General features: G+C 31.6%; 2 protein-coding genes across 2 annotated transcripts; one reads left to right on the forward strand and one right to left on the reverse strand.

Moving 5' to 3' along the window:
* The first annotated feature begins 3,404 nt into the window (after nt 1-3,404).
* On the forward strand, nt 3,405-5,240 carry LOC116778085 (2-(3-amino-3-carboxypropyl)histidine synthase subunit 1). Its single transcript, XM_032671953.2, has 2 exons — nt 3,405-3,763; nt 3,857-5,240. The coding sequence occupies exons 1-2, from the start codon at nt 3,523-3,525 to the stop codon at nt 4,873-4,875; spliced, it is 1,260 nt and encodes a 419-aa protein (XP_032527844.2). The 5' UTR covers nt 3,405-3,522; the 3' UTR covers nt 4,876-5,240.
* A 4,646-nt stretch (nt 5,241-9,886) lies between these two features.
* On the reverse strand, nt 9,887-11,337 carry LOC116778087 (protein ABHD11-like). The gene is made up of 3 exons (XM_032671955.2): nt 10,861-11,337; nt 10,339-10,706; nt 9,887-10,244 (listed from the first exon to the last, which is right to left on the reverse strand). Exons 1-3 carry the CDS (start codon nt 11,296-11,298, stop codon nt 10,106-10,108), a joined length of 945 nt encoding a protein of 314 aa, XP_032527846.2. The 5' UTR covers nt 11,299-11,337; the 3' UTR covers nt 9,887-10,105.
* Nucleotides 11,338-13,321: the final 1,984 nt, after the last annotated feature.

A 13,321-nucleotide genomic window follows, 5' to 3' on the forward strand; every position in this document is an offset into this window, starting at 1 on the left:
TAATGCAAATCAATACTAAGCTGAGTGTATACAGTCATGTTAGGCATTGCTTCAAACTTTTGCTTCTAGATTTCACATGACATACTAATTTAAAGACAGCGTTAGCATAGGTCTGATGAAACAAATGAATAAAAGGAAGTATGGTTATATTATAAGAAAACAAAATACTATTGTTAGTGTCAATACAATATTTTTGTATAAGATAATTAAAAGCACCTCTTCTAAATCATCAAAACTTCAAATTTAAGTAATCCGAATATCTGAAGTTTAGTGTTTAAGGAAGTTAGAAATATACATAACTAACTGTTTTAATTTGTACAGTGTAATGATAAAGTTTTATGTCGTTATATTGTTAGGAAACTGCACGTTCTTATATTTTCTTTGTTAATATTTAGTCACTTTACTTATTTTACGTATATATGTCTACTTTTCGTGTAATCCATTTGCCTATTCTCTCTCTCCTTCCCACTATCTGAACACACTAACTGAAGTAACTTCCCACTAACTGAGGTATCGGTTTGAGGTTCTCAAGGACTCCCATGTCCGTTCTTTTCGTTTTTCCAAGAACTTCTTTCTATGCCAACTCCTTAACTGCTCAAGCCTCTCGCTTAAAGAGTGCCTTGTCTAAACGTTTTAAAGAAAATTCTAAAAGTTTTCGTTTTTCCAAACTTTCTCCCTTCTTTACCTTCATTATTAATATAAAATTGTCTACTATTAATTTCCATTTTGTATCCTACGTTATTTTATGTATATATATACGAGTATATGATATACGAAAGAATTTTGTTAAGTAGTTGTCAATTTATATAGGTAGTAAATTAAGAATAAATAATATTTTTGTTAAACTGTCATATCTGTAAACAATTCTCAGGGGTGGGTAGCTTAACCCGGGAAGGTAACCGAATAAAGTATGGTAGAATAGTACACCTCGAGGGCTATTCTATACTATAGAAAGAAGGGTATACAAGGCCGTAGTAGTCATTAGGATGACGCTATTGTCCATATTATATCGTCCATAGATGAGAAAAAAGATTATTTTGTATATTCTCTGCTCCGAGGTCTTCCTTTTGCCCCACTTTGGTATGTTGCAACGACGGGACACTTTAGGCCAGAACTTCAAAGACGGTAGGTCCAAGAGCAGACCTCCAACTATCGGGTGATGAGGTAAAATATGACAAAAATTATTATTTAACATGTTGAATAATAAACAAGTATTATATATTAATTAATTACAAATTTAAAGAGAAATGACTCAACTGTATCGTAATTTATTTATTTATTGATTGTAAACAGAGAAACTTTATTATTGTTATAAAGAAGGAAAGGTTGAAGAGCATGTCCACTAATATTTTTTTAAAGTTGTCAAATTTGATAAGGCGACGAGGTTCTATATACAAAACTTTGCCTTTTAACATACTCATTATTTATCAATACGAATAAATCAATAAGAAGACAATGAAAGACGTGTGAATATGCTTCTTAATCAATTTATTAACACTAGAAGGTCACTATAATACAACTAGTTTTAGATACAACAACATATGTACACATTCAGATAAGTCTTAGTATATCAGGCTTTCACAATTTTGCTACTTAAATCTAAAAAATAAGGAAATTCTTGAAATACATTGAATTAATTATACGATATTATTCTGGTTTTGGTATTCGTTTTTAAGAAAGTAAACATGAATCAACTGACACGATGATAGTTGATTGTTTTTTGCAAAATGGCGTCAAAGAACAAAATTGTCAACATGCGCTCGAGCAGAAGTAAGTTCAATCACATTTAATTTACGTAATTATTATGTAACTTGTAATTTTTTTGCAGTAATTGCTAGCTGAACTCAATTAAATATAAATTGACCTTTTATTTTTTGAAATAGAGGAATATCTTTCCGTTTCCTATATCCGTTTATTTTATTTTTCCCTTTAAAATTAAATTAAATTTGGTATATAAAAAGTAACATCCTTTTATGTTCTTTGAATAGTACAAGCCTATTACAATCAATTTGTCCTATACAAAGAACGTAGAGGAAATCGAAATTCTAACGACATAATTTTTTATATACAATTTTCCATGTATGCTAGGAAACTAAGTAGCAAACAATAAAAAAATTTGAAAGAAATTCCATAAATCCAATTTTATGTAGTCAGGAGATTAAGACAAACATATATGTTTATTGATCACCAAAAAACAACAACAATGAACTTATATTAGAAATTGCTATAATCATGAAAAATATGTACGTATTTCAAAGCTATTTATTTTTACACTAACACTTTTTTATGAATACAGTACCTTTTGGAGTGGCATATTATTAACCCTTGCTTACTTCTAGAAAATAAAATATGTAGATTATGAGCGAAGTGCTAATGACGTAGTTGAGGGTACATAAATGTAAAAAAAGTTGTTTTCTGAAAGTGTAAGTTCATTAATACTCATAACAACACGAGTTCACGTCCTCCATCAACTTCAGGAACTCTAACTAATGCGTTATAAAATTTTAAACGTTTTTAAAAATGCTATCATATTCATAAGTAATGAAAATGCATGCATACATTTAGAATGGCGTATTGAAAACAATAAGTTTGCTAAACGGAATGATATGTTTATAATAAAGCATATAATAAAAAAAAATTAAAGGTAATGATAAAATATATATATTGTCCATTGTAGAAGTATATTATACCAGTTCATTGCCACAACGCGTTTAGATCGAACAGCGTGTCAGCTACGATACGAATTTCGCTATTTTGTCTTTCTGTGATTGTCACAATGCGTCGTGCGCGTTTTCTTTAGAGCCATAACACGAATTCGCCATGTGGATGTTTTACTGTGACCACAACGCGTTTAGAGCTATTTTTCCTTTCCCTGAGCGTTTTCGATCTTTGAGCGTGACGTATATAATTTCACTACAATAAAGACTATTCTTTTTAATATTTAATAGAAATAATGAAAAAAATTTTTGACCCAATTATAAGAAAATATGCCTTCCGGTGTTTATTGAGGAAATAAACACAAGATAAATACATTGTATCCAAAATTAATTAAAAATTTATATTGGTACGAATATGTATTCGCAAATGGATTAAAATATAAAACGATCAGATTTCTAAGTTTTTTTAAACTTTAGGAAACCTTTACGAACAAAACAAAACATTTTAACAATATATGTACTATAGAAAGGAAGAACAACAGTCAATTTTAGAAAAAAAATTGGAGCGGAAGTCAGTCCTATCATATAGTATCTTTAAATATTTTTTGTTTTGCTGGTATTTCTTATATGTATTATGAGTATAAATAAAAATTGAATCTTTGTTTCATTATAATAAGTAATTTTTTTATGTATTGTATGTACTCTGTAACGTAAAAATGCTATTATTCGTATTGTTAGAACGGAACGTATTTCCAGGCAAAAGTCACGTAGGCCAAACTTCGCGGCTCGCGCGTGTTTGTTTTCAACAAAATAAATAACCTGTGGAAAATTGTATTTATATTATAATTACTATGATTTTCTAAAAATGGAGATTCTTGAAACAAACCATAGTGTCGTAGTAGTCCGTGCTAAGCCTGAAGGACAGCGGAAAACATTTAAACCAAACATTCGTTCGATAAATAAAATTCCCGATGAGTTACTCAATGACCCGCTTTTAAACAGAGCATGTGAAGCATTACCTCAGAATTATAATTTTGAGATACACAAGACGATATGGAGGATCAGATCTCTTGGTTCTAAAGTAGTAGCTCTACAGCTACCTGAAGGTATGTAAGAAATCGTAAATTGTTAAAATAGTCAAAACATTACATACAGGAAGTGATATGTTTTGACAGAGAATGTTCTACTTTTTTTTGCAGGTTTGACGATGTTTGCGACTACATTGTGTGATATAATTGAGGCATTTACTGAAGCCGAGACTATAATTATGGGTGATGTGACGTATGGTGCATGTTGTATTGACGATTTCACTGCAATTTCCTTGGATGCTGATTTATTAATTCACTATGGACACTCGTGCCTTATACCCATTGATCAAACAAGCAACATAAAGGTTTTATACATATTTGTAGACATAAAAATAGATCCATCTCATTTCATAGAAACTATAAAGTTAAATTTGTCTAAACCAACACATTTGGCTATCATTAGTACGATTCAGTTTGTGACGACGCTACATTCTGTTGCTAAAAGTTTGAGAAATGAGGGTTATACAGTCTCAGTTCCTCAGAGTAAGCCGCTGTCACCTGGTGAAATTCTTGGTTGTACTGCACCTAAATTGAATGCTGATGTCATCGTATACCTTGGCGACGGAAGATTTCATTTAGAGTCTATAATGATAGCAAACCCAACCGTTCCCGCTTATAAATATGATCCTTATGACAAGAAATTTACGTTGGAAACTTACGAGCATGAATTAATGCAAACAAACAGGAGGAATCAAATAAAGACCGCAGAAAATGCCGCAAGTTTTGGACTCATTCTTGGCACTTTGGGAAGACAAGGTAGTACAAAGGTTTTAGCTAACTTGGAAAAGCAAATACAAAATGCTGATAAAAGCTATGTTAAGATACTGTTATCCGAGATATTTCCTAGTAAATTGGCGTTATTCGATTTAGATGCCTATGTCCAAATAGCCTGCCCGAGACTATCAATTGACTGGGGCACAGCTTTTGCAAGGCCATTGCTAACTCCATATGAATTTTCAGTGGCACTAGGCAATAGTAAGTGGCTTAAAGACGATGGCACATATCCTATGGATTTTTATGCTAATGATAGTCTAGGGCCTTGGACACCAAATTATAAACCAGTTTTATGTTCAGCAACCGACAAAAAATGTGAAAACTGTTGCGGTGGTAAAGAAAAATCTATAAAATAATTTACCGGCGATCCCTTCGCTTGTAAGGCTGCAGTTTCTCTTGCTTGACCAAAAACCTGGGAGTTCATGAATTTTGACGGGAAAGTCTCAACATGTTTCTGAAGTTGGACATTCTTAGTATCTTGTCTGTAATGAATAAACAATTATTTAATCTAGTATAAAATGTATTTTTATATCGACCTATGCATTAGAGCGAAAGAAAAGCAGTAGTTGAAGAGTTGGGGGTTCAAATGTATTCTTGAATAGGCACAAGTCGACAGAAGGTTCTGCAATTGATTCTCGGGGATGGCTGTGGAATGTAGATAATTTAATTTATCATTATATTATATTTGAAATGTTATATAATAAAATTATTGAAAGATTAATTGTGAGTTCATTTACCTTGTAGTGCTTCCATCACCTCCTTTGCCATTTCCTGGTGGCTCGGTAGGAACAATGATAATTCAGAATCTTTTGGTAGTTTGCTGGCTTTGGGGAAATCTGGTAGTTTGTTCAAGTTCTTCAGCGGTATCAAGTCAGTAGCTTTTTCTCCAAAACGGTTGTTGATCTCAATGCCATTGTTCTGATAATCTTTATCCTTTTATACAGAAAACAGTTTATGAAACTACCTTACACCCACATACATTATATTTATGATATATAAATAATCAAAATTCAATACTAGTAAGGAGATATAAAACACCTTTAAAATTAAAATTTTTAATACCTTAATACTAACTGATAATTTTTTTATTTGTACGTGAAAAATAAAAATAGCCCAATGGTTTCGTAACTTCGAAGCACCGTGAAGCTGTGACGTAAAATATATTGTAATTGTTCACTTAAAATTATTAATGTGTCAACTGTTAAGTGGAGATGTATTGTTGTGATCATTCATTAGTGGAAAGTTTTAATAACGTAGCTTTTAAATAAGATGGTTAACATTCTTAACCATTTACCTTCTACGATTTATTTCATGTAACAATGAGACGGAAACTGCTACTGTACATCGTATGTATTATCCCAATTTGTGGCGACCATACGGGTCAAGGAAAAATATCTTTTTTGAGTATTCAGTCATTGCAAAATAGCTCTTATGTATAATTTAGAGAAATACTTTCGGTATATATATTGGTCTAATAAATCTTTCAAATGTAAGTTATACTTGCTTAAAATGATTAAATTTTAATAAAATTTTAGTCGCAATTGCAAGGAATAGTCTAGAGTGAAAAATAATATGCGAGCACATTTTGAATTTGTGAATTTTTAATTAGAAAGTCACGAGGTATCTTAATAAAATTTCCAATTAAACTCAGTCTGCAAGCCCATGGAAAAAATTTACCCGTGAAATGAAACAATGTGAAATGTGAATGACCCTTAGAAGTCTGTTAGGTACTCTATATAAAATATCTGAGTGCTATGCCGTGCTTTTTGAGCATTACAGGTGAGTAAGTGGGTAAATGGAATTTCTCAGGAATAAGGGACGAATTTATACTAAGTTTTATTGTACGACTTTTTTTTATAGCTTATTAAAAATAAATATCGAAAAACCTAGCGCCGTACGGAAGTGGTGGCACAGGAAGTTAGTGCAAAATTTTTAGTTCGCCGATAATTGTAGAAGCAATTATAGGTAATTTATTACGGTACGGCATTTGTGTAAATCTTTTTGTATACATATCCCATTAAACAATACTTCATACTTATCCCATGAACGCCGTATATATTTTCAGACTGTCAAAACTGGCAAAAGGCATTTATCTTTTATCGTGGATTTTCTAAAGAGTTAGAAACCTATGTTATTGCAGTACAGAAAAATGCACCGGAAAGGCAGTCTTTTTGGACGGTAGTAATTTTCACATGCATGTATTTGTCCCACAAAAATTTTACGACATGTTGGAAAATATTGTCCACTCATGAAGTACTCTGCAGATTTTTTAATTTTATATCGTTCTATATCATCATCACCTTCGTTTATGCTAGTCAGAGATAAGGGTTGCGACCACTAGTTCTCGACCCCATCTCTGAAAAGCCTTATTCGGTTTCTGAGCTTCTAAGCGTTATTCACGTTGGTTCATTTCACAGGTATTTTTTTCCCATGGGCTTGCAGTCTATCGTTCTATGAAGCTGCAATCCGGGTCGTAGAATGTTGTCAAATAATATTTTGTTTCCTCATAACGACAAAGATGTGACATAGAATTAAAGTAATAAACGGGCGAATAGCAATTGCTTATTATATGGTTTTTCTTAATAGAAAACAGTTCAATTCCCCATTGTTTGTTCCCGGGACATCATGCGTGGAATCATTTTTATAATAAAATTATAATTTTCTGAGATAATAGAAGCTCTTCTTATTACATTAGCTATTGGCCAGTTAAGGGTTGTCAAAACCGGTCCAGTGGTTACAGTGAATAAAAAAAAATCTAAAATTTATATATCTTGTATAAAACCACATGTAATTGTCAAAAGAGGATTATTCTAATATTATAATCACTAATCAGACACTCTAATGTTATTTATTTGTATAGATGTAAATAACATTAATTTTAAATTCATCAAAATCTCTTTTGCAACTGGAACACCGCTTTAGCTTCCCTTCGGAGTTATCAGCGGTTCGCTGGGACGGTCAAAAAGTAAGTCAAAGCTTCTTAAAACCTGTTCCATTTTTACTTCTATTTAAATTAATGTATTAAATACAAATCGACTTCATGGAATAACTAGTGAAGCATTAATAACAATGTCTTCTTTTAACTGGAGGTTTTATAAAGATACCCGAAAATTAGTTCGCTGTGCAACGTAAAATTTTGTTCAAAACCACAATCTTTTTATTGTCAAAATATTTTGATTATAATTATGTAAATATTCTAAACACAGGGAGGAAGTGGTTATTGAAATGTAATAGGAAAATATAAACAGGAAAATATTGTACATATGTTTGTCATTTACCGTACCTACCTATATTTTTGTTTGTAAAATAAATTATCTTTAATATATTTATATAAATCTTGGAAATGCAAATAAACATTGAGTATAAACAGTAATATATAAATTAGGTGCTGCAATAATTTTTTCACATTTTTTAACGTACGTTATTGGTAGGTTAAAGTTTTGTGCGGGAGAATCTAGCAAGTTTTTTATTCTCATAGATATATTAAGCTGAGTGGGCTCTGCTAAAGACATTAAGTTTGTATGACAATGCAAGAAAACTGATTTTATACTGGATCTAAGGCAGTCGAACAGTCAAGGTGGCACAATTAATATTTATAATGCATTTCTATTCCTATTGTGAGTATTAACTAACTCAAGAAAGTAACTCTAAGTATGATCTTCTTAAATGGAAGTATATACTAACTTATTGTTAGTATCTATGAAATATTTTCGTATAAGATAATTAAAAGTACCTCTTCAAATTCATAGACTTTATAGTTAAGGGATGCAATATGTTTCTGGAACGAAGTGATCGTTTTAGAAAGAAGTACTTTCTTATGCCCAATCGAATTATTTACCAACTACAAGTAGCCCAAGAAACTCGAGAAAAAAAACTGTGGTGACTGAATCTTACTTTTAATTGATACTTGATAGGAATACTACAAGGTGTAAAATTGTCATAGATATATAGATAAATAGATGACTTTTCAATTTAAAATTGATACTATTGACCATGTTAAGAATAGTTTTCAATCAAGTGAATTCCTTAAAATTTTCTATAACTTCTATGTAGTTACTAATATAATATATATTTGTCTGCGAAAGTTAAGATAATAAAGTGAGCGTTAAACACATTAGCCTATTTTAAATCCTATTGCAAACTTGAAGTTTATTATGAAAGCAGAAAAGATACAAATTCACCTTAAGAAATATTACCTATATACCTGCAGAATTTTTTTTTGACATTTTGTCATCTGTTTTAGTAGATTATAAATGTTCGGTAATTCACCACAATCATGGCTACCGCGGATGTTACGGACGTATAAAAATTTAAATTATAAGATGTGTTAGTAAAAAAAATTAACAATCACAAGGCGAAAAATAAATACTGACATCCTTAAGTCTCCCATCTTACGAATACTCCATTCTTTTTCCAGTTATACCTAAACTTACATACCTAAATAAATATGTTCACGATTATTATATATTTATGGGAAAACATACACCTTATAATACAATAAATTGTCTCGGTAGGGAAAAAATACGCCAGAACAGTTTCCACAGTTATTTTGACATGGAGTGTTTTACACCTTACATTAGAAATAATAATAATAATAAAACATTATTATAGCAGGAACATTAACAGCAAGTACTAACAAACATACAATTTACTACAACAATCATTTATAAAGGTAAAAAAAAAACAAAAATAAAAACAATAAATTTATATGTACAATAATAACAATAAAAATAAGTTCACCTGAATCTTATTTTACATTGTGTTATTAAGAATTGTTCTTTAAAATACCAATAAAATTAGAGGTTATCAGTTTAAAAATTTCAATGTTTTTGTATAAATGATTATCATATTTCAGGATCACGTTTACGTACTTTAGCTACCAAAAAAAAACAACAGCAATTTAATCAATTTTTTTTCTTTCAAATGTTTGTATAAACGAGACACGTACCTACTGAAGTAATTTTTGATAAGAGAATAAAATAAGCTGTACTTACGTAATTAAAAATTTTGCATGCGCATAATGATATGTAAACAGATTTTTATGATAATAGGCAACCTTGAAGTATTTGAGGACATTAAATTCTTGTGAGAAAAGGTAAATTTGCATATAATTGTGCTCTCTTTACAATAAAGTTGTTTTATAATTCTATTAAAATAGATAACCAAGAGCCAATACACAACTGAGACTTGTGTTCAGGCAATAATAAAATTACCAACACACAATTATGCAATTTTTTACTTGTCGATGCACTATAAATGCTAATGTTATTATAATTTTAATGACTTATAACAAAATTCCATTTCATTATATTAGTAGTTTTTTCTTCGTAGTCTAATTTTCTACATACAAAAATAATAAAACTGCCGTTGATTTTTTTCAACATGTTATTTACTAACAAAAAGGAACATCAAAATAATTCATCAAAAATAAATAAATAATAAACTAGATATATTATTTAACAAATGTATAGCTTCTTTTAATTTTTTTTTATTTTATATAAACACGAACAAAAGTGAGCTAAATTTTGATTACAGAATGTCAACTTGTAGACATGATCACAGATATGTTTCTTAAATCTATATTATTTAAGTATCTTTAAGAAAACCGCAAACAAGTTCTAGAAATTTCTCCGGTTTCTGACTGTGGACCCAGTGGCCAGCGCCCTCAACAAATTTCAATTCAGCTAGTGGAAAATATTCCTGGATTGCGGGTAGATCTTTTTTCCTGACGGCAAATAATTTTTTTTAATCATTATTTGTCATGTATTTCTATCATACAGGATAAAATTTAAATTTTTAATAGAGACAAAATTACCCACCCTATAAAATCTGAAAGAGTACCTCCTATAAACAATGTCGGTCCGCAATATTGAAGACCTTTCAAACTGGCGGGAAAACACGATATATTTTGTTGAAAGTTTTCTTTTAAGGCCGGTAAATTTACTCTCCAAGTATATGATCCGGTGTTCGTTTGTACTAAATTTGTAAGGAGGAAATTTCTCAAATTGACATCCGGCGTAATTGATTTGAGCTGTTCATCTGCAAGTTTTCTTGCTTTGGACATAGCTATTCCTGAACGTATGGACACAGCTGCCATGGCATCTAAGAGGTTTATCATAGAAAATATCTGGGGGCTTATTTTCACTGGAGAAATGTCAACCACAATCATACTAGACACAAGATCAGACTGAAATCAAGTAAAATCGTTATTTTCCAACAATGTTGAGAAGCTAGGGAATATAATTAAGATTTGAATTGTTACTAAGTAATTATTCTTTTCAAACAATGCTTAATTTATTTACTTCTTTTTATCTATAATTTTAACATTATTGTGCACTCACACATAGCAGTGAAAGGACCATTGCAGTACGTCCGCCCATACTGTGCCCTAATAGTGAAACTTTCGTTATATCCAAGCTTTTAAGAAGCTTCATGACATCGTGAGCCATATGCAGATAAGAATGTTGAGATGAATGTTTGCTGTCTCCATGATTTCTAGCATCTATACTGATGACTTTTCTTCCCGTCGTTTTATGTATAGCTTTACTCATACTATTCCAGTTGTTCTTTGAACCTAATAAACCATGTAGAATAATAACAGGAGGAGTTTTACTATTCTCGTCTGAAGTATTTTCGTAAGAAGAATATGCTAAATCAACTGTTTCCGCACCAGATGTTGTAGAGTACGTTGTTATTTGAGTCGGCGGTGTTATTAAGCATGTTTTTGTAAATAATCTACTAAACATTTTATATTTCATCATCGTTAAAATATTTAACATTATTACGTTGTATAATTTAGTTTTTTTTAATCAGTAGCTGACATTTTTGACAATTGGCATTGTAACGTTCAAAAATGTGTATAAAAATATTTTCTAAAGTAATTTCAATAATTAAAACTATAGTAAAACACTGCAATAAATTACAATGTTTCTTTTCAGCCGTTTGTGGTCACCAACGGAATACTTGGTGTGTGTGGTAGTGTGAGACATCATCGCCAACGAAGAATTTATTAAATTACAGAGATTTAAATATAAACAATCTAGAGGGTAGTCAGATAAAGATACGATGCAACGCATTTCAACAATAACCTGAACGATACAATGTTAACACCGGCTGCAGCAAAAAACTGTCGACGAGAATTAGTCATCGTTGTTAATAAATAAGATGAGCGGTTAACATTCCATGATATTATAAAAGCAGACTTATCCGTCAAAGGTTAAGAGCGATAATGCTAATGAGCATTGGACTGTAGAACGTAAAAAGTCGAAGACATTTAAAAACGGTTTAATAGGTAAAATGCGAAACGTATTGGAAGAATTGGAAGAAAAGTTTAGAGCTGCCGACCGTAAGTGGCCATTGTTTATAACAAATGTTCATAAAGACACATCGGAAATTGATATAATTACGCATATAAAAAAATAAACCAAAGAAGACGTCAGTTTAGAAAAAATCCTTATTAAGCGACTTTGTCAATACGATACATACAAACTTCTTGTTTCTCTAAGCAAGCTGCTCTTATACCTAGATGAAAATCTATGGCTCCCGGGAACTATTTTTCGAAAATTTGTGCATTTTAAGCCGAAGAAATCTACTGAAACACCGGTTACGGTTGAGGTTACGAGCGACAAACTAGCAAATTAATAATGAATATAAATATATGTAAATTAGTTTCCCTTAACTTCAAAAGTGTCAAACGCTCCGCACAACATAATCAAGAACCATGTAAAAGTTGTGATATAATAGCTTTACAGGAGACGTGGCTTATGCAGGAACAGATGTCATTTCTTGACACGTTACGCAGCGACTTCAGCTCCATAGGAGTGGCTGCAATAGATACGTCTGTAGGTATTCTACGTGGAAGACCATATGGGGGTGTCGCACTGCTATGGAGGCGTAGTGTATTTCAAAATGTGTCTGTGGTTGAGTGTAATAACTCTTATATATGTGCGGTATTACACGGTAAATCATTTTTAATCTTTAGTGTGTATATGCCTACGGATGCAGTGGCTAATTTGAGGGATTTTTCGGACGTGCTCAGCTCGGTAGTGCAATTATAAACTCTTATGGAGAGACTTGTGCTTATATATTGGGAGACTATAATGACCACCCGTCGGAACGGTTTTTTTCACGAACTTTGTCAGTTTTCACAGAACAGAAATGTTGTATCGATACGGATATGCTCGGCTTATAATCGGGCACTTTTGCTTTTTTACGGTTCAAAACGTTGGCTGGATCATTGTATAGTTACTAAGGCCGCTTAGGACTCTGTTTGTAACGTTTTTGTTTTAAAAGGTGTATTGTGGTCAGATCATTTTCCTTTGGTTGTGGAATGCAGTTTAAATACATTAGTGTTAAAGACATCTATTCCAAATTCTTCTTAAAGTCTGTTTTGTTGGGGAGAGAGAAGTGATAAGGAAAATAACATATACCGTAGGGAATGTCATGAACGTTTAACTGTGATCGACTTCCCGCATGAGCTTTGCGATTGTTACGGTCGTACTTGTAACGACTCGTAACATTAAGATATCATTACTAAAATGTATAATAATATAGTCCAAGCGTTGGGGAAGTACACCGTGGTGACTCGTAGAAGCAATAATTGTGCTAAGAAAAGAAAGTCGTTTGGAATGGAACAAGCACGTGGCTGGGGCGCACGGGAGGACAAGGCAAAAGTTTTTGTCATGGCTTGAGTCGGGTAAACCTACCGTAGGTAAGGTTTATAATGAAAGTGTGAGGTTAGAAATTTTTTCAAGTCTCGTTTTAAATGGTGTCAAAACCAAGAAGAGCAAATAAAAATTGACA

Source organism: Danaus plexippus, chromosome Z (assembly GCF_018135715.1).
Source record: "Danaus plexippus chromosome Z, MEX_DaPlex, whole genome shotgun sequence".
Classification (NCBI taxonomy): Eukaryota; Metazoa; Arthropoda; class Insecta; order Lepidoptera; family Nymphalidae; genus Danaus; species Danaus plexippus.

What these genes read in the sequence shown, in the direction of transcription:
- LOC116778085 (XM_032671953.2), top strand. Translation starts at nt 3,523, where the DNA reads ATGGAGATTCTTGAAACAAACCATAGTGTCGTAGTAGTCCGTGCTAAG. An exon ending in AGCTCTACAGCTACCTGAAG is followed by an intron (nt 3,764 to 3,856) that starts GTATGTAAGAAA and finishes TTTTTTTTGCAG; the next exon opens with GTTTGACGATGTTTGCGACT.
- LOC116778087 (XM_032671955.2), bottom strand. Translation starts at nt 11,298, where the DNA reads ATGTTAAATATTTTAACGATGATGAAATATAAAATGTTTAGTAGATTA. An exon ending in TGGTCCTTTCACTGCTATGT is followed by an intron (nt 10,707 to 10,860) that starts GTGAGTGCACAA and finishes ACTTGATTTCAG; the next exon opens with TCTGATCTTGTGTCTAGTAT. An exon ending in ACTCTTTCAGATTTTATAGG is followed by an intron (nt 10,245 to 10,338) that starts GTGGGTAATTTT and finishes ATTTGCCGTCAG; the next exon opens with GAAAAAAGATCTACCCGCAA.